The 21,901-nt window shown below is 35.6% G+C and overlaps 2 protein-coding genes across 4 annotated transcripts; both read left to right on the top strand.

Annotated features, from left to right (window-relative positions):
- The first annotated feature begins 7,082 nt into the window (after positions 1 to 7,082).
- Positions 7,083 to 13,435, top strand: LOC113764949 (galactokinase). The gene is made up of 13 exons (XM_027308995.1): positions 7,083 to 7,411; positions 7,553 to 7,728; positions 8,332 to 8,378; positions 8,566 to 8,660; positions 8,788 to 8,870; positions 9,498 to 9,566; positions 10,297 to 10,482; positions 11,267 to 11,407; positions 11,614 to 11,748; positions 12,282 to 12,352; positions 12,531 to 12,608; positions 12,820 to 12,961; positions 13,050 to 13,435. The coding sequence occupies exons 1-13, from the start codon at positions 7,249 to 7,251 to the stop codon at positions 13,158 to 13,160; spliced, it is 1,497 nt and encodes a 498-aa protein (XP_027164796.1). The 5' UTR covers positions 7,083 to 7,248; the 3' UTR covers positions 13,161 to 13,435.
- Positions 13,436 to 16,556: 3,121 nt separating this feature from the next.
- Positions 16,557 to 20,097, top strand: LOC113764847. Of its 3 annotated transcripts, none has more exons than XM_027308866.1 (4): positions 16,557 to 16,730; positions 17,526 to 18,358; positions 19,293 to 19,419; positions 19,540 to 20,097. In XM_027308866.1, exons 2-4 carry the CDS (start codon positions 17,812 to 17,814, stop codon positions 19,619 to 19,621), a joined length of 756 nt encoding a protein of 251 aa, XP_027164667.1. In that variant the 5' UTR covers positions 16,557 to 16,730; positions 17,526 to 17,811; the 3' UTR covers positions 19,622 to 20,097. The 3 variants fall into 3 exon arrangements, with proteins under 3 accessions (XP_027164667.1, XP_027164668.1, XP_027164665.1); XM_027308867.1 differs by lacking the exon at positions 16,557 to 16,730 and adding an exon at positions 16,744 to 17,211 and having other exon boundaries at positions 19,293 to 19,423; positions 19,540 to 19,628; XM_027308864.1 differs by lacking the exon at positions 16,557 to 16,730 and adding an exon at positions 16,748 to 17,211.
- The last annotated feature ends 1,804 nt before the right edge of the window (positions 20,098 to 21,901 follow it).

Raw genomic sequence — 21,901 nt, 5'->3', positions numbered from 1 at the left:
TGTTTGGTAAAGTCGTTAGGAAGACCGTAGCCGAAGAAGATGACGAATCTTTTTATAACCAAAGCCCAATGGGCAGGAACGGTTTCTAAGAAAATTGCGTTGTCCCTGTGTCATCTCCGAAATCCAATTAGCATTTTGGGCTTGTCAATTGTAGCCCAACGTAACTGAGTGCAGATACAAGTAGAAGTGTGCAAATTCGAAAATTTTTTATTTACCTATCAAATTTGAATTGAATACGAAATTTTTGAAATTGATAAATCGAATTTTCTGAATTTGAAGTATACGACCAAATTCAATAATGAGGTTTTCAAATCGAAAATTCCAATTTCGAAATCGAAGACCGATTTCAATTTCAAATTCATTCTATATATATATAATATAAAAATTATAAATTATCAAATTCGATTTGAATACACACCCTTAGGTACAAGTTGATGAAGCTACTGAACTCGAGCTTCCGATTAGGTAGATCAAGTGTTTGACTCGAATTTGGTTGGCGTTCAAAGGGTAAAAAAAAAGCTGCTAAATAATAAAATGTTTTTTTTAAGCATACTAAATGATAATAAAAATGTTGTTCCAACCAATACTGCAAAATAGGCATTAACATGATAAAAGCTCTACGAGGAGGAGAGATGGATTAAGAGCTTTACAAGGAGGAGAGATGTATTGGGTGGGGCGTGAAATTTTATGAAAACTCCATTTTAGAAAATACGACTACCACTAATTACCTAACATAAATATGAATCTAGACCCTTCAAACTCAACCCCGGTAGATTTGATAGTAGCCAAATGTGGACTTATAGGTTTGGGGAAAAACAAAGAGAGAGAGAGAGACCGAATCCTCATTGGGCGAGACTAAGGGCATCAACGGTTATCGACCATTCTGAGTGATATAATATTATTTGAACAAGATGTAATCCTATATGAATTAATTGTAAAACTTAATAATAAAGACATAATTATTATATATGAAATCCACATAAATAGTAATAAAATATCACATCTGTATTATACATATATATATAAGAAATTTACATAGAATTATTAAATATTCAAAAAATGTTATACTCCGGACGGGACGGTTCCGTGGGTCTTGGAGGCTACGATATATCAAAGCAACAACGTGGACGTGTAAATACAGAAGAAAGACGTGGCTTGACATGAATCCACTGGGCCCATGGGCATTGACGGACGGATACGTGACTGTGGAATGTGGACTAGCAAGTCTTCATCAAAAGGACGGTGCTGTCAGGTCATCAACGATTTAAGAGTTGCGCATCAAGGTTATAAAAAATGCTGTGCTGTCTGTACTGTGCAGTAGATTCTCCATGGACGGCTTTCCCAAAAAAAAAAAGATAAAAAAAGATTCTCCATAGACGTCTTCTGTATCCAATTCAGGTGCAAACAAAAGAAGATAGTGATGATGATACTAATAACTAGAACTAAAACCACATTGAAAAGAATTGAAAATTAAGGAAAATGGCCGGCCTTCCGCCGCTGCAATGCATGGAAGAAAGAGAGGGGTGCTCCATCATCAGCATCTTGTGCCAAGTGGAAAGAACAAAATGAAGAGAACCTTTTCTCCTTCATTGTTGAGAAATATGGGAATATCAGAACCTCACCCCCATCAGAAAGAAAAGGACAGGGTCATGGCTGATGGCTCCCCGTCGTCACTCGTCACTGTTGCTTCGCGACACGTTAGCTATATTCTTATGCTCGATGGGGTTCCAAAACTTTTTGCCAGTCCATGAATAAAGGTGCTACTCGAGAATTTTGGTCGAACCAGCTCTTAGAGATTGGAAGCACCCTGCACGACTCCACCAAGAACAAGTTTTACTCAATTCTGGAATTTTTTTTTTTTGTTTTTGTTTTGGGGGTTCAGTCACAAAGCAACGTGGAATCTTATCATAATCAGAATATATATAAATGTCATCATAATCAGATTATCTGAAAATCTTGACGCAGAACATATTTTGTGGTGCATTTCTCCTTTGCTCTTGGCTAGGCGCATTGCATTGCAGAAACCAACGAGAGAACAGTACATGCGTGAATATGAAGAGAGGTGGGTGGCCAAAGAATGAAACCAAAGAAAACTCTCGCGCTGTGGCCTGTGGGATTTCTCCTGAAAAGCACATGATGTTGTTATAGAACAAAAAAAAATATTGGTTAAATATAGAAAACAGTCCCCAGGATTTGACCATATTAAAACTAAAAAAAAAAAAAAAATTTATCCTTAAGACAATTTTTTTTTTTTTTGTCAACACAGGGATATCCGAATCGTAAGGCTCCGATTAATCACCACTAGTATAAATGCCCGTGCTACGCACAGTAAATTATATTTTTGAAAAAAATTACAATCTATGAAGGAATTTAAAAAAAGTAAAATATTATAATCACGGACACATGAAAGTATATTTAAAAAAATGAAATTTTGTAACAATAGTTCAATATATGATAAAACATCTCCATTATTTATAAACTATCACTTTGATGAATGTTGGATCCTGAAAAAAAATAGAAGTCTATATCGTAAATTGAGCGACATAAGGGTCCAATTAAATATAATTGAATACTTAATTTGATAAGTAAATGAAATACTTACAAACATTTTGCCTTTGATTTGATAATCTTCTACGAAGGTGTCAACATTATTCATACCAATCACCTCTGAGTACGAACGCCAGTATTGGGGGTTTAATTAATTCTGTTGATTTTTGTGAAGTTCGTACTATAAATGAGAATGCACGATTTTTGCATTAATTAATGTGTTGATCGAACAATGCACCTCTATTTTCCTGACAATTAAAAGCACACATAATTCAAAATTATATTTTGTTTTAGACAGTTTGTAAATAATATTATATAAAAATATATACATATAAATAATGTATACCTTTGTTTTTAAATCTCTAAGATAAGAAACATCACAACGAAACATAAATCGTGCATGCTTGTGTTGAAGAGTGAAGTATAGGTTACCATTGGAATCTCTAACTTCTATGTTAACATTGTATCTGTTAAAAAAAAATTGTGATGTATCATGCAAAAAATTATATTAAAATTCAAAATATATGAAAATAATTACCTGACAATAATGTCGACCACATCATTACAATGTATACACACCATTTTTACAATATGAGATTGACATGGTTATCCATAATTTTTGCATAACTCATGGAACATATTATCTATGTTGATACTTGGAATGTAAGCAAGTATCCGAAAATATTTAACCTAAAACGATCCAACGAATGTATAGATTACAATTATTAATTCGAAATTACATGTAGATACTTGTTCATTACTTAATTAATTGAGAGGGATTGTACCGTAGATAGAACTGCATATTCAGATATCGATATTCTCTTAACATTTAATATCAACAATGCTTGGGACATTATAAAATTGCATGACCGCAACCACGTCACTAATTTCTGAGCACATTTATCATTCTCAAACCTGCAAATTTGTCAAATACATATTCGTAAGGGTATGAAATATTATTAATAATTTAATATTTTGATATTTGTAAAACTTACCAACTGTGTAGGTATTGAGCAAAATCCAAGTAGTAATTGACATACAATTTGCTTGCTCGAATAGTATTAAGTGACGTTCCCGCACAATGTGCTATATTATTGATAAACTATAAAAATTAAATAAAATAAAGTGAAAAAAAATTGAATTACCTTTATAATTTATCACACAAATACCATAGGCTAGCAAAACATTGTGTTTTGTAACAGTTTGAGGCAAGTGTTCACCATCATCAGTTGCAAATTTATCACATAAAGTCAACCGAACTACTGTCAAACTTCATTTAGAGAATTTTGGTAAGTATAAATCAAAATTTGCAGAATATAAAATATTTTAAAGATATTGAATCTATTAACTAACCTTTTGTCAAGTAAAAGTATATCACACTTAGTTTTATCATTGATAGATGTTTGATAGTGTGAACCAACAGATACAACTAAACCAATTACATCTGTAAAAGATCAAATAGTATAAGTAATACCAGTTCAAATATACAACTTAAGTAGAGGTATGGTTAATTAATAATGAAATACCTATCAATTGCAAATCATTGTCCATGTGTTGTTCTGTATCTCTTAGTTTGACCAGATTAAACTTGAAACTGAGTATGGTTCCACAATCATCTAAAATATTCACTATATTCGTATAGTTTTCAAATGATAATTGGTACTAATGTGGTGCAAGCCGATATTTAAGATCTGCCGGAATTACATATATATTTTGAAACCAGTATACCTTACCTTCATGGGGATGATCTGCGCAAATATTTATTGTAATAGGAAGGTGGGTGAGGAGTGTTAGTTGGAGTAAGGTATGTAAGGAGTGTTAGTGGGAGTTAACTTCTTGTCTGAGGAAAACGTAGGAGTGTTAGTTGGAGTTAACTTCTTGTTTGAGGGAAATGTGGGGGTGTAACGTACCCATTATTTTTTTTACGAAATAAATTAAATGCAAAATGCTAGAAAAATAGAGTTGAGAGTGGGAAGGTTTGTGAATGCTTGTTGCTAAAAACCGCTTCTCAAATTTATATAGATATATAGATATATAGATTTTGCCCCTAAGATAGTCTTAAGGGTCGAGTCCCGTTGTTAACTTGTTCGGTGTGGAGTGGGATCTCCTCTCCATTTGAGAAGGGATTTTTAGCAACAAGCATTCACAAACCTTCCCACTCTCAACTCTATTTTTCTAGCATTTTGCATTTAATTTATTTCGTAAAAAAAATCATGGGTACGTTACACCCCCACCTTTCCCTCAAACAAGAAGTTAACTCCAACTAACACTCCCACATTTTCCTCAGACAAGAAGGTAACTCCCACTAACACTCCTTACATACCTTACTCCAACTAACACTTCTCACCCACCTTCCTATTACAATAAATATTTTCGCAGATCATCTCCATGAAGGTAAGGTATACTGGTTTCAAAATATATATGTAATTCCGGCAGATCTTAAATATCGGCTTGCACCACATTAGTACCAATTATCATTTGAAAACTACACGGATATAGTGAATATTTTAGATGATTGTGGAACCATACTCAGTTTCAAGTTTAATCTGGTCAAACTAAGAGATACAGAACAACACATGGACAATGATTTGCAATTGGTAGGTATTTCATTCTTAATTAACCATACTTCTATTTAAGTTGTATATTTGAACTGGTATTACTTATACTATTTGATCTTTTGCAGATGTAATTGGTTTAGTTGTATCTGTTGATTCACACTATCAAACATCTATCAATGATAAAACCAAGTGTGATATACTTTTACTTGACAAAAGGTTAGTTAATAGATTCAATATCTTTAAAATATTTTATATTCTGCAGATTTTGATTTATACTTACCAAAATTCTCTAAATGAAGTTTGACATTAGTTCGGTTGACTTTATGTGATAAATTTGCAACTGATGATGGTGAACACTTGCCTCAAACTGTTACAAAACACAATGTTTTGCTAGCCTATGGTATTTGTGTGATAAATTATAAAGGTAATTCAATTTTTTTTCACTTTATTTTATTTAATTTTTATAGTTTATCAATAATATAGCACATTGTGCGGGAACGTCACTTAATACTATTCGAGCAAGCAAATTGTATGTCAATTACTATTTGGATTTTGCTCAATACCTACACAGTTGGTAAGTTTTACAAATATCAAAATATTAAATTATTAATAATATTTCATACCCTTACGAATATGTATTTGACAAATTTGCAGGTTTGAGAATGATAAATGTGCTCAGAAATTAGTGACGTGGTTGCGGTCATGCAATTTTATAATGTCCCAAGCATTGTTGATATTAAATGTTAAGAGAATATCGATATCTGAATATGCAGTTCTATCTACGGTACAATCCCTCTCAATTAATTAAGTAATGAACAAGTATCTACATGTAATTTCGAATTAATAATTGTAATCTATACATTCGTTGGATCGTTTTAGGTTAAATATTTTCGGATACTTGCTTACATTCAAAGTATCAACATAGATAATATGTTCCATGAGTTATGCAAAAATTATGGATAACCATGTCAATCTCATATTGTAAAAATGGTGTGTATACATTGTAATGATGTAGTCGACATTATTGTCAGGTAATTATTTTCATATATTTTGAATTTTAATATAATTTTTTGCATGATACATCACAATTTTTTTTTAACAGATACAATGTTAACATAGAAGTTAGAGATTCCAATGGTAACCTATACTTCACTCTTCAACACAAGCATGCACGATTTATGTTTCGTTGTGATGTTTCTTATCTTAGAGATTTAAAAACAAAGGTATACATTATTTATATGTATATATTTTTATATAATATTATTTACAAACTGTCTAAAACAAAATATAATTTTGAATTATGTGTGCTTTTAATTGTCAGGAAAATAGAGGTGCATTGTTCGATCAACACATTAATTAATGCAAAAATCGTGCATTCTCATTTATAGTACGAACTTCACAAAAATCAACAGAATTAATTAAACCCCCAATACTGGCGTTCGTACTCAGAGGTGATTGGTATGAATAATGTTGACACCTTCGTAGAAGATTATCAAATCAAAGGCAAAATGTTTGTAAGTATTTCATTTACTTATCAAATTAAGTATTCAATTATATTTAATTGGACCCTTATGTCGCTCAATTTACGATATAGACTTCTATTTTTTTTCAAGATCCAACATTCATCAAAGTGATAGTTTATAAATAATGGAGATGTTTTATCATATATTGAACTATTGTTACAAAATTTCATTTTTTTAAATATACTTTCATGTGTCCGTAATTATAATATTTTACTTTTTTTAAATTCCTTCATAGATTGTAATTTTTTTCAAAAATATAATTTACTGTGCGTAGCATGGGCATTTATACTAGTATGTAACAAATCAGCCATGCTTTTAGGATAAAAAAAAAAACTCCTAAACTCGGTAGAATTCTTATCACACCGAGTCACTACCCGGTAAAACGTCTATTCGTTATCCTTTTCCTTTTTATTTTTTCAACCCTTACTCTCTCCTGCATAAAAAAAAAAAAAAAAAAACGGTTAGACAAAACTCCGACATTTTTCGTTCATCACTGACTGTATTTTACCCTCGCCCCTCCGTCCAAATAGTTCGCTATAATATTCCGCTGTTTCACCTTATCCGGGAGGGAATTAAGAGCTTAGCTGAACCTTTTGCATTTTGATTGATTGATTTCATCAATGGCAAGGCATGAGGAATTACCTGTGCCAATCTATGCATCACTGGAACCAGTTTATGGCGGTGGATCCCAGCTTGAAGAAGCTGAGCTCCGGTTCAACCTTTTGAAGTCTAAATTTCGAGAATTCTTTGGCCACCTTCCTGATGTTTATGCTCGTTCCCCTGGTAAAATAAATAAAGCACATAACTGCTCTTCTTTCTGCTTGTCGTTCTGTTATGTTGTTGTGATTGCAAGCAAAGATTTTTTTTTTGGTCAAAAAGGGATGTTGTTGATTGTCTTCCTTTATGTATTACCTTCGTGTGTAGGACGAGTCAATTTGATTGGTGAGCATGTTGACTATGAGGGCTACTCTGTTTTGCCCATGGCTGTTAGGCAAGACGCTATTGTTGGCATCAGGGTTAACCATTCCGAGAAGATTCTTAGGATTGCTAATGTTAATGACAAGTATCCCATGTGCACTTATCCTGCTGATCCTGAACAGGTAATTTTCTCTTCCTTGATTTTGTTGTGTAGGATAATGGAATGTTGCACTTCAATGGAATTGGTGTATTGTGGACAGATACGTTGGTTGGTTCCAATTTTCGATTTCATTGCGTCCGTCCAAAGTTCTTCACTTCATGATGTTTTGTGAAAGTTAGAGGCAGTGAGCTTACTATGACAGCTACTGGTTATGGGCCATTAGATATTGGGTTTTCTTGACCTGTTCCAGAGTTTCAAGAGTAGAACAAGTTTTTAAGGCTATTCTTAGGAACTGCAGACTTGCTGAAATTAAAAGTATGGTGTAAAGCTTATATCTTTATTGATTTGGATCATTTTTATACGAAAATGATCCTGGAGAGCATGAAACTTTTCAACATGACGTTGCTCTTGGATGCTGATGCAAAGGGGGGAATTCGATGTATAAAATATTAGTATTTGCTTGCTATAAAGCTTTAATTCAGGACAGTAACTATTATAAGGGTGCTTATTGTATTAAATTTTAAGCAAGTCAAGTAATGAAAGTTACTGCAAGAATACTGTATCTTCTTCACATCGCTAGTGTTTTGGTCGTCAAAATGCCGCTACTTACTTATTCTGGCTGCAGGAGATTGATCTGAAGAATCACAGATGGGGTCATTATTTCATTTGTGGGTAAGGCTAATCTACCCACTTTTAACATTATGCTTTACATGGTTGGATCTGCTACATCATCCACAGCTGTTAGATTGTGTTGCGTGATCTGCAGTGTTACTTAGTTTAAGCTAGTGACTTGTTTAATTGAAGTCAGCACTCGGATTTGTAGGAGTAGAGAGAAAATTATTATTGTTGAGTTTTGCAGGTACAAAGGGTACCATGAGTATGCCAAATCAAAAGGAATAGATGTGGGTGCACCAGTTGGACTTGATGTCATAGTTGATGGCACTGTCCCAACCGGTATGATGGCATCTTTATGCTTGTCCTTATTTGGAAAATAAGTTGTATTACGATTTTCGCAGAATTGGGGGAAGGGGGTCTTGTCGATTGACACTTTTTGACACATATATTATTTCCTTTGCTGCAGGGTCTGGATTGTCAAGCTCTGCAGCATTTGTATGCTCTTCTACAATTGCTGTCATCGCTGCATTTGGCATGAACTTTCCCAAGGTATTCTAACTATCAAAGCTGCAGAGAAAATATTAAACTGTTTTTGTACTGCTCTGAAGTTAGTACTAATATTATACATTTCAAAGGAAGCCCATGCAAGTGCACTCAAGAGAAACATCAGTTTTATGCCTTTATAAAACAACGGGATTTATAGCCAACAAACTTATTACTTATTCAGCGGTCACAAATTTGTTGGCCAAAATCTGATTATCTTTGCAAGTGGTGATCGGTAAGTGAATCTTGAACCAATAAAATGAAGCAATAGAAGTAAGAGCGAGTTCCATGACATACTGACAGGTTTCCTGGTTTGGCGCTCCTACTATACTTGATGTCCCATGTGTTTAATGTAATTTTCTGTTTCATATCTGAGTTGGCTATCTGATATCTGTTCCTGGATATGTTTTTATTCTCAGGTTTTTGCTTCATTATTATTTTTACTTTCTGTGGTGATGATTCATGATTTCAAGCATGAATTCGTCATGATTTATTTGTAATTTATGCACATACAATTCAATAAGGGATTTCAAAGGTTATGTGGCTATGAATGAACATTTAGCTGAAGTTTGCCTATTTTGATTGTGGAACGGATTGTCCGTGTAATTTATTTACCTTACTTTTGCTCAACAGAAAGAACTCGCTCAACTTACTTGTGAATGTGAAAGACATATTGGCACACAATCTGGCGGAATGGACCAGGTAATGATTTTCTGCTCTTTCCTTGCCTGTTTCTTGAAGTTCTGAAGTAGCCTCTGCAAGATTTCTGCAGAAGTAGGTTCCAGCACCTGTCACAATATCATTTTATGCTAAATCCAGCTTAAAGTTGACAATAATACCAATGATGTAATTGTTTTCCAGGTCTTATATTGAACTCTAGACAGAATGCTGATACTCATATGTTGAACAGTTTTTAATTGGAACCTGAGCAATGCCTTTACTAAGCTTTAAGCTGTTTTATGTTGAAGAGTGTATGTAATAGCCTGTTTGAGTAATTCGAAGCTTATCAATCTTGTACCTTCCATGGGAGTTCTATGAAGCATTAGTAGTCTTGAATGATAAGTTTTCACCTGGGTTGCATGGTAAAATTATGTATCCAGTGGTCTTTTTATAATACAAAAACTATTTGCGCTCTCCTTCTGGACAGTGGTTGTTGGAAGTAAGAATAAGTTAGAGAATGTGTACAGTATGCTTGGTAGATATAAAAAGCATGTCACTTATGCTTGATCAAACATAATATTTCTTGTATATGTTTTATAGTTCTGTCTCACATTGTTTGATTTAAGTCACTGATTGGGGGAAAAAGAAGTGTTAGTGTGATCATGTTGATCCAAGAAGGATATGAATATTCTTGTGAACTTAAAAAAAAAATGACACCTGCATCATGACAATCTTAATTTCACAAATCTGTAGTTTCTGCTTCATTTGACAGGCTATATCAGTTATGGCCAAAACTGGCTTTGCTGAGCTTATCGATTTCAACCCTATTCGTGCCACTGATGTGCAACTCCCTCCTGGTGGAACTTTTGTAATAGGCCATTCTTTGGCTGAATCCCAGAAAGCTGTTACTGCTGCAACTAATTACAATAATCGGGTTGTTGAATGTCGGCTAGCAGCTGTAAGTATACCATGATTCATCATCTATTCTTTATTCTGCAGCAGCAAGCATTTTATATGTCTGTCTAAAAAACATGACTTTGCACTAAGACTGTCGTTTCCTAAAAATGATGCCAACTCACTAAGAGTTTCTCCACTGTCTTTGTGGTGAGTTTGTCAACTTCCTGGCCTGAGACAATAATTGTGTAGGAATGAAAAGTTGAACAATTATTTTAATGTTCTACATCTAGCTATTAGTCTTTGCTGGTTTTGGCATTTTTTTTAAATATATATGTTGGGTAGAATGTCAAGACCGTGGCCTATTAGAAACAGTATATATGTAGAACACTTACCAGTATTTTTGGTGGCATCAAACTACTATCTCAGGAGAATAAATGTATTCCTCTTTCTATGTCCTGTCCTATTTTCTCTGTGTGTGTGTGTTTTTTTTTTTATTGGTTTTGGCGCGGGGGGAAGGGGGGTGGGGGGTTGGGAGGGAGGGAGTTGTTCAAGACTCCAAAGCTTACATGGTGGAAAGGGAAACGGAAGGGATTGAGGGTTGAACCAGGGACCTCACGGTTACTGTGCTAATGTTCCTTCCATATAGCTTTGTTTTAGCACCGCGATCACATTAAGTAAATGGAAAGAGGGAAAAAGGAGGAAGAGAATGATTTTATGGTGCACAAGGATACAGTGCCTTGAATTACAGCTGATGAGTTTTGGCATTTTGAAAAGGATAGAGGCTATGTTTGTAAATGATGCCACTTTACAGAGTATGTGTATCCTTACAAATTTTGCTTTTGCAGATTGTGCTCGGCATAAAATTGGGGATGAAACCTGAGGATGCAATAGCTAATGTGAAAACTCTCTCTGATGTTGAAGGACTTTGTGTATCATTTGCTGGTACTCATGGTCATGGATCTTCTGATCCTGTCCTTGCAGTGAAGGTGTGTTTCCCACACATTGCCAATTTTGAAAAAGGGGGAAGTTGTCTTTTAAAAAAGAAGAAATTTAATCTGCTTGATTTTCATTATTTACATTTCATATGCCGTGTTATCTAAAATCCCACACTTTAAGGGAGTCTGTGTATTTTTCATGTATTTGTTTGACCCTTTGGAAATTATAACCTGAATAGTTTCGGGTTTTGACACAGGAACTTTTGAAAGAGGAACCATACAGTGCTGAAGATATTGAGAAAATCACAGATAAAAGTTTGGAAGACATCTTTGCTGCATCTCCTACTTCTTTGGACGTACTGAGAGTTGCCAAACATTACAAATTGCACCAGGTGCGTAATATTTATTTTAATCATTAATACGACATTTAACTTTTCTACTGTTTCACTGTATTTAGTGTTTTAAGTTTTCCCCGCCTTGATGGTTTCAGTTTCGAGGCAAATTATTGAATAGTCTCCGTCAATTTATCATTGGAAACTTTGAGAGCCATACTGTGAGAAAATAAAACTTCAAATGGTGCACAATATAGTGGCAGAAATAACAAATCTAGTGGTGCATGGTACATGGGAGGGAAATAAAATAAAACTTAAGGATAAAGCTGTATAATGTGTGAAGTAGTACTTTACAAAGTCATGCAGTTTATTGCCTATGAGGACGGATACCTCTTTGCCTGATATATCGTTTATCACTTATCCAAATCACCAAGCTATTGATTGATCAACAGTTCCTCGTTACATCTGTGCAGTTTCCATCTGTTAAATTATTCTTCTGTGTAGCTGAAATACCTGTAGTTATTTAAGATGTCATTGGCAACTGTTTTGACTTCTTTTTCAACGCCGACTAACTTCTCTGATATAACGTTCAGAGAGCTGCTCATGTGTACTCTGAAGCCAAACGTGTGCATGCATTCAAAGACACTGTATATTCAAATTTGAGGCAAGTTATACTTACATCTATGTTATCCTTGCCATGTTTTATCATGCATGATAAACCTTTTCAATGAGTATATATCTTCCTTCCACTAGATATTCCTTGAGATTGGAGCTGTCAACAGATCCTATATAAACTGGAGTCCTTTGGAGACTTTCTTTTTGACAAAGATCTATTATTGCAGTGATGATGAGATGCTAAAGAAACTTGGTGACCTGATGAATGACAGTCACTACAGCTGTAGTGTCCTCTACGAATGCAGGTAAAAGTTTGGAAACCATTTTCTAGAACAAACGGCTTCAGATTATTTTGTTAGATAGGTACTTGATTGCTAGTTGCTCAATTACATGCTTGGAGTTATTGTATCCTTACGCGTGTGTGCGTGCGTGCGTGTGTTCAAGTTTTGTTTTACTCTCTAATGTTCATTCCGTGTGAATATCTTTCCTGATGACATTATTTCCTCTTGCTTGTAGCTGTCCCGAGTTGGAAGAACTTGTAAAGGTTTGTCGGGATAACGGTGCTCTTGGAGCTAGGCTCACCGGAGCAGGATGGGGCGGTTGTGCAGTTGCTTTCGTGAAGGAGAGCCTTGTTCCTCAATTCATCCTTAATTTGAAGGTTAGCCTCCCAGTCCTCCCGAATAGCCGATCCAGAATGGTTGCAATGCTGATTGTCGCCTTTGCATTCTGTCTTTTGTATGTTTCAGGAGCAATTTTATCAATCAAGAATCGACAAAGGGATCATAAAGAAGAATGATCTTGGGCTTTATGTTTTTGCCTCCAAGCCATCGAGTGGTGCAGCCATTCTCAAATTTTAACTTCTGCCTGTGTTTGGCTGCGGTAAAAGCATCAAGTGTCGGTCCTAAAAATGATGGTGCTGAGTGAGCTCGTATTGTAATTCATTTCGTGCATGCAATGCAAATTTGGATGATATCCATCAGCCTGAGGGTTGCGCATTTAAGGAGTAGGTCTAGGCGGGATTGATCAGTGATGGAGCCATTACGTATCTTCATTCCGTTCTACCCCAATAATTGAAATTTGAGCAAACTTAAACTTTTATATATATTCGCGTATGCGTCCATGTGATGCGACCTTGGGTGTTGCCTGTCAATCAGACCAACCCATGCTCTGTTTGCCGTCATAAACGACAATGGGCAAATAAATGGCTTTATAACGAGTAAATTACGTAGCCCAACAACAGCCGAATATAACTCTCGGAAGGGAAAACCCTATTTCCATCCACTAGCCCTTCGGAGGTTTTTTTTTTTTTTTTTTTGTCATTTGTCGCTATTTCATCTATATCCTAATTTACTTAAGGGGAGGTTCAATTGGGCTTATGGAGGGACAGGTAGGAATTGAATCACCATCGTACTAAATGAATGTGTTACGTATCCGTCTGAATTTTTTAGAGAAGTCACTTATTGTGACAATTGATATTAATGGGAACCACTTATTATGAAACCTTGACCTCCTATCTCACCAAGTTTGAAGAGGCTTGGTCAAGCATGGTGGTTTGGGGCTAGAGGTTGAGATGGTTCATATCGTACAATTGAGGGGCCAAGTTCAGTTTCCCACCACCAGCAGAGCGGGTGTTATCCTTAATTAATTTGGCAGTGATTTGACTTCCCAAAAGAAACAAAAAAGTTGTATTGATATTTTTTTGGATCCTGGCCTATGGGCTATGGCTAGCAACAACAGAAAAAACTAAAAGGCAGACTATGAATTGTGAAATGTCATATTCCCGGGTACAGTACTAGTTTCATTTGTTTTGTTATCTATCTCTTTGTCATTCTGTATTTCAATAATAATAAGATCCTCGAACAATATATTTCTTTTGTCCCTTAGGTAAATATTTTTTTCCACTTATAAATTATACTCCAATGATGATATGAAGCAAAAATGGCATGTTATAAGTATATTGGATTTGACATATTAAGGCTTCTAAAATCTAAATAAGATTGTAATCGAATTCACACACAAAAGAAAGACTTGCACAATACGAGATTGATCTTGCACGATCAAGCAAGCAACACAAAATGCTGCTATAACATTTTATACTATTTCATTTGCCTAAACAAAGAAAAGAAAGACGACTAGAATACCTTCTTGGGATTTTTTTGATTTTCTTTCCCTGTCAAACCAATTCACTGTGGCGAACCCTCCACTGCTATTGAGTCCAATTCTCGACTTTTTCACCCCTTAACTGCTATCATATGATTTATATTTGCTTCCCAAAAAATAGAGAGAAAGACGTGACGAACCCCGACTATAACACTCAATAACAATCATATCCAATGCAATTGTTGTAAATCTTCGAAATATGCTTGGAAATAGACAACAGAACGAGCGGTAATTTGGCCGGGTCAAGGAGACCCCTCAAACTAAAGATATAATACTAATAGATAGAGACTAGAGAGGAGTATCAAATAATAGCCCTGCGAAGTAACTTGAATTGAAGAGTTGAAGACCTGAGATCCCAAAACAGCCCTATTTCATCGTCAACACTTAAGCTCCGGTCCTTGAACAAATCCATGCACGCCAAAACATAGTCATCGTTAGGCAGCATCTCGAAATAAATTGAGTCATTGGAAAACCTCTTAGGATTGCTTTGGTCAGTAACATCCCACAAGACAACACTGACTTTGTGCCCCAACACCACGTGGTTGGCCATGGCCAATGTCCAGTAACGGAAGATGTGGTCAAAGGTGTTGGTAAACGGGATGACGAGTTTACCAGTAACCACTTCGTATTGGATCAGGGTTTTCTTGATTTTCCAGGGATTATGGTAGTCCAGAACCGGCGGCGGGTACACATCTTTTATCTCCACGAGAACTCGGGAGGGTTGAAATTGGATGTCGTTGGCTTTGCAGGCTTCTTCTTCTGCCTTGGATGGCATAAAGTTGTGGTAGAATGTCTTCTTCATGCTGTTGATTGACATTGACAATTGACAGTTATTGACAATTGACAGTGTGAAGGTGAAGCGAGCCAATTAAACTGATCAATCTGTACCGGGGGTTTTATGGCTGCAACACTTGCAGCAAGAATGGAAAGTTTGAATTGTATTTACTAGGCAAACAAAAATTTCTGTGCTTACCATTTTGCATATTTCTTAAATGCTTAGCAATAAAGCATCATGATTTCTTGACGAAGAATTCTGTAAATATTTTGCACTCCATATCTCCACCTGACGCAACTTACCAAAAAAACTCTTCAAAACGATTTGCCTGTGTGGTCACAATTCAAGACGGAAATTAGCAGTAAATGGTTTTCGTATTTTAAGTTAACGCTCCAAAATAGTAAGCAAATCTTGTCCCAATGGCCTCACTTCGGACGACAATGCTATGTCACTCCACATGGAAAAATATATATATGTACGTATATGGTTAGCATTTTGAATTGGAAACTTGATAAGAATGAATGAATGACAGAGACTTGTCCTTTTTTTTTTTTTTTTTTTCCCTTTTTTCACATAAGGTAAGAGATTCCAAATGCCATATGTCATTATCTCGTTGTTAATGATTTTGGCACTGCCCCCAATAGGAATAAACTTCACACCCCCCCCCCCCCCCCCAAAAAAAAACTATTACTTCTATATACTTATTGATGAAAGCCTTTGTTGACTGCTTATATCTATCTATAAATGTAAACTTGTTAAACTTATATGTATACATTATGAATTCTACACTTCCACTGCGTACTAAATCGTAATAAAAGTAATAAAAGAATACTCTTCTTAATTAAGAAGGTAATACCACTATGTTATAAGGAAGATATATGCTTTGTATTCAGAATACTTTTGTTGAAGAAGTGGTTGAAACTAAATGCACAGTGCAACATATTTTTTTTCTTTTGTGCTTCCTAATTGTGTGATAACACCGTGGTAGAAAATTGAACCGAGTCGATCTATATTCAGAAAATTGTATCCAAAAGTGAAAGTCGATCTATATTTAAGTTGTGTTGGTAGTTTTCTTTTTTAACTTTAAAATTGGGTTTTTTATTCCTCAAGTTAACTGTGATTACTGTCGAATGTACATATTTTTTGATGAGCATATAAAACATGTTCTCGGAATCACGCTTGTTACTTGTTAGTACACAGAAATGTGTCCAGCAGAAGGAAGAAAGAAAGAAAGAAAGAAAGAAATCATAGGCTTCCAATTTAGGCCACAATATCCCTCCCGCGTCAACTTCCACTTCCCTCTTATATTTGACCAAACAAAAAGGAAAATTAGCAATTGCCCGTTTCCTTATCATTAATGGACACTTCAACTACCATTCAGGAAAACTGTCGGCGGAGAGAGCAAGAGGGCTTCAGTGGTTTATAGCATTGTACTAGTTGAGATTTGAAGGAAATTCCTACCGCGACTAGCTACTGTGAGAGGAAGTATGAAGTAAGTACAGTTATCATGAATCGATAATGTCTTTTCGAGTTAAAAGGAGTACGGATAAGTTGATCCGATGACTGCCACCTTGTGCTACTCTTTGTGTTTGTGTGTGTGTGTGAGTTTCTGAGTGGGGAAAGAAAAGCCAAGACACAGAAAAAGAAAAAAGAAACAAGGGAGAAAGCCCATGTGAGCAATCTTTAGAATCTATTACTAGTACTACTACAATGCTGAGCAAATAATTTAGTGGGATTTATGAGAGTTTCTTGGTTGTTCCCTGGCCAGAGTCCCCTGAGCCCTCGTGCACTAACCCTTATCTGTCGCTCTCTTTCTCCCTCTCCCTCTCTCCTATAATTCAAAACGAAGGGAAAGAAACCTATATTTAATCCATAATAAATACACCCCGCTTCAGTTTGAACTCTGTATATATTGATTCTCTTGTTGTTCTGTGTCTTCATTGGATCTTGGTTCTCTTTCCTTTCTCCTAAAGGTACTTCTTCTCCTGCTACTATCCCAATGTTTTCCTTAAAGTTTGAATTTTTATTGGTCTGTGTTTATTGGGTCATCGTGGAAATCAACTTCGTCATTGCTATGTGTATTGTACCTTTCTTGAACGAGAAGTGTTGGCCATAAGCATTGCATCTTTATTTTTTTGTAGTTGAATTATGCACTGGGAATTTGCTGCTTCTTCCGGTGTCAAGTCCTTTGCGTCTCACTTTGACAATTCAATTAGCATATTCTTGCCAATTTTAATTGCTTTGGTGCTGTTACTGTATTGATTGTATATTCTATTTGATGTTGTAGGGGGCTTACTCTCAGGAGCTTGTTTTGACCGGGAGAGGGATTGGAGGAAGCATATTTATCACCAAGTCAGCTTGGTAGTAGGGGAGTTACAATCGAATTACTGAAGTAGTGTCTCCTCTGTGCATTTCTGAGCAAATATGGGACATTGCGTTTAGTGGTCTCAAGATAATGGTGTTAAGAAAACAGGGTCAATGAAAGTTAAAAGTAGGAGTTGACTATTTGAGTGATGAGTTTTGGCAAATCGTTGATGAAGAGTCAATTGTGAGCTTTGCCACTGTAATTTTTCATGGATCACATGTTTTTTATGTATGGGGACTTTGAAGATGATATTGAGTGTTGTAGAGTTGTGAATGAAGAAGCAATTCCTGTACCTAATTCAAGTGCTAGACTAGAAAATCCTTTTCCAGCAAAGCTTTCTACTGGTTTTGATTTGTCAGTCAAGGGAGGAAAAGTGGATAATTTGGGCAGTGTTCCTAAATATGGGGATGTGGTATGTCGGGAGGAGGAAGTGAAGATAGAGATAGACAACAAGGTGGTTGGAGTGGTGGCTGAAGACCCAGTGGAGAAGGACATGGAGAAGTGTAAATCAGTGAGTGCTAAGAAGCCTCCAAAACCTCCCCGGCCTCCCAGAGGATTGTCACTGGATGCTGCTGATCAAAAGCTGATCAGAGAGTTAGCTGAACTTGCTGCTATCAAACGCGCAAAGATTGAGCGGATTAAGGCACTAAGGAAAATGAAAGCTGCAAAAGCATCACCATCTTCTTCATCCTCTAGTGGAAGCTTATTTGCCATGCTGTGTACTGTTATCTTTTGTGTTGTTATTATATGCCAAGGTAATCTTCCCTAACTTGGATCCAGGACCGACAAATTTTCAGCATAATGTCTTAATGAGTGCCTTTGTTTGACTTATGTTCCAATATGGATGTTTAAGAGTGTTAATCTAATATAATAGTTTTCTGCATCTATGTATTTCTACATATTCTGATCTGTCAGCTATTATCCAGTTAGAACTTCACAGCAGGCTACAGATTTCCTGTTACAAATGTTAGTGGTTCAGCAACCAGCATCATCTTTACCCATAAGTTTGTTTGATCCAAATGATATTTGTTCCATTTACCTATTCCATTTTGCTTTTCGGCAGAGATGCCTGAATTGATTGTGTGATATTTGTTCACTTAATGAAGAATCCTTCTTCAGCAATGGTTTCTCCTTTTTTGGTTTTCATTTCTATTTTCCCGTGCTTGTTCTTTATATATGGATTGCTTTCTTTTCATGGATCTTAATATGAAAATGACAATTTTAAAGTACCTTTTCCAAGTTCCAACCCTGTTACCATTTGTGGGAAGTGTGATTTTTTAAAAGCATCTCCAGATATACATGCGTGCAGGTTTGAGATGTCTATTGAAAACTTTCAAGTTCCTTGTATAATTTTGTTCCCTCATCCTAACCATTTAGAAGGGGACATTCTACAATACTTTCTCCTGGATGGATTTGCTGTTTGTCAATCATTCGTGAACTTGATATAGGCTAATTCTTGGCACTTGAAGATTCAATTCCCTCTCATCCATATCCACAAGCTATGCACTGCACTTGTACCCTAAAATACTCTTGGCTTGGGATTTATGTTTTTGGTGATTTGATGCTACCAGGGATATACAAGTATGTAGGTAGAGAAAAATCTGGACTTGACATGCTTGAGATTAGTATCTTGCTCAATTATCTTACTGCAAGGCAGGAATAGTCAAGAAGTTAATATTGTGTTGGCAGGAATGTCGTCTAGAAATAACGCAGCTGTAATTCCAGCTGGACCAAGGGATGGTAGATTCATTGCAGTTCAGGACCCCGTGAATCTCTCTGCCGTTGCAAAAAATTCGGTGCATTCTGAACCTCCCAAGTAGGTGATTTCTGACTTTGCATTTACTTTCTCTCAAGTAGTTGACGAATCTACGTAGCTCGAAACTCCTTATGATGTGATGAAGTGAATTTGAGCTTTCATTTTTATGCTCGTTTGCAGTATAGAGGAACATGCTTCTGGTTTAGATACTGGGAATTCTGGGAAGAGAGCTATTGGTGAACGAAAGCTGGCTGAGAAGTAGAGTGTGTTTGATGCAAGTACATGAACGAATAATGGACATTGCACAAAGGGTATTGTAAATACCAGAAACCTCAAACATCATCATCTGTGTTAAGGCTACTCTAACCTTTAAAATGGTTTTCATGGGCTTACTTTTCTGAAATCTTGTTAAACTACGAAAAGCATCCGGTCGAAAGCCATGTATGAGCAGCATTTACGTGACAGATGGCAGGACTATGGCGTCAGTGAGAGTAAATAAGTTACATATTTTTTTTGCAGAATTTGGTGTTAATGACTCTAGTAGCGCATCATGCCTGCTTATGTAGCGGGCATCCTTGAACGTAAATGAAAAGAATAAGACCCCTCCTTCCTGTTGCTTGAAATCTGGATGGTATCTCAACTTGCGTGCATGCATTCTCAACTCTGTGCTTGTGATGCTTTAATAATTCTTGGTTTTAGCTGATGATATGATAAATGGGGACTGACTTTTCATTTGAATGCCTTGCGTGAGCTTAATGTAATGTAGGCGCAGCTGACAATCTTTGATTTGTTGATTAGCATATGGATTTTTTTTTTTTGTTTGCTGGTGGGCGTTCCACTAAAGCCTTCTTTAAACAGTTTTGCAATAGTACTACTTGTTTCAAGTTCCCGCTCTCGTGCTGGTTCAAAACTTCAAATTAATAGTAGTATTGGGTTATGTGAATTCATGTGATCAGATCCAGAAAATAAGTAGCTACCGGCTTCTGCTCTCTGGCATCGTCTGGGATCTAAATATCTTGAGTTGTTTTGGTTTATTTAAGTATTAGTAGTGGTTCTTATTGGATCATAGAAAACAAATTTCAGGCTCGCAGCCGGCTTCTCTCAATATCCGAAGACCGAGAGAAATGCCTTAAACCATCAGACTCTACAACATATCATCCATGGAAGCTATCGTACGAGAGAGAGAGAAGGAAAAAAAAAAAAACTAACCTTTCTTTCTTTGGGCACACGTTTGAAAACCAACAAACGGAAGAAACTTGAAAAAGAGATGGCACTCTGGTTTGTACTCAAGCTACAAACCTCTGAAATTGTTTCCATGCAAATTTATGACTCTGTTTTTTTTTTTTTTTGGGGGTTTTAAATACATGTGTAGGATTGGGGAACAATAGTTGACGATGTTGTAAAAGCCAACAAGTCTTCCAATTGTCACACTCACATCCTTGTGCATTTTAAGGTCTCATTATTGTCACCGTCTCTGCCTATAGGCTATAACCATCCATCAAGATTCAAGAATGGCCACAGTGCGTTGTTGTGCGAGCGTTCAGCTCCACGGGACTAGAGAATGTTTCATAACGTTTGGATGGTGAGCTTTTTAAACATTTGTATAAAACTTTATTACTCCCTCCGTCCCACTTTGATAGTCCTGTTTTCCTTTTTCGTCTGTCCCAAATTGTAGTCCACTCTCCAATTGAAGAATGTAGTTGTATTTTAATTTTTCTAAAATACCCTTATTCAATGTAAGTTGTTGTTACTCTAAATCTACCCCATTTAATGAGAGTTTATTCTTTTTTTACCATTAATTCAAGTTCCTATAAAATTGTACTCTAATTAATGTGAGGGTATTTTAGGAAAATAGCTACCTAAATTGATTGTTCCAACAAAATTAACTATTTTTTCTTAAACTGTGTGAAAAAAGAACTAGAACTATCAAAGTGGGACGGAGGGAGTACAATTCACTATAAAAGTTGTATGAAAATTTGTGTGAAGATATTAAAAAGGGAAAATGACATGTTTCATCCCTCACATTTCGCAAAAATATTCTTTTCGTCCCTCACTTTTAAAATGAAGCAAATTCGTCCCTGACATTTAAAAATTAAAACTATTACATCCCTGAATCTAATTTTCAATTTGAATCAAACCATCCAATAACCTAGTAATAAATTTCGAAAATAGAATTGATAGATCATTCGGTCAACTTCATTGTATTCACATGACATTTATTAAACCAAAAAAATAAAAATTATAACATAAAAGGCCATTCTTTGTCTTGGAATAGTAGAGTTTTTTTTTTTTATAAATCTTTTCATGCACCGTTAGTATATCCGCTTGCGAATCTAGATGTGTATCATAAATATAAAATTTGGTGTTTAAATTAAAATTAAAATGATATGACGGTACATAAAACCGTCAGTATATACAATGATAATGTAGAAAAGATTAATTTTTCTTTTTTATATTATAATTTTTTCTTTTTTCTTTTTAGGTTCATTAATTTTTACATGAATATCAAGTTGATTTAATCAAGTGATCTACCAATTACACC

This window comes from Coffea eugenioides, chromosome 3, assembly GCF_003713205.1.
Source record: "Coffea eugenioides isolate CCC68of chromosome 3, Ceug_1.0, whole genome shotgun sequence".
Lineage (NCBI taxonomy): Eukaryota > Viridiplantae > Streptophyta > Magnoliopsida > Gentianales > Rubiaceae > Coffea > Coffea eugenioides.
The sequence above is the reverse complement of the archived record's forward strand: the minus strand, read 5'-3'. Positions and strand labels throughout refer to the sequence as shown.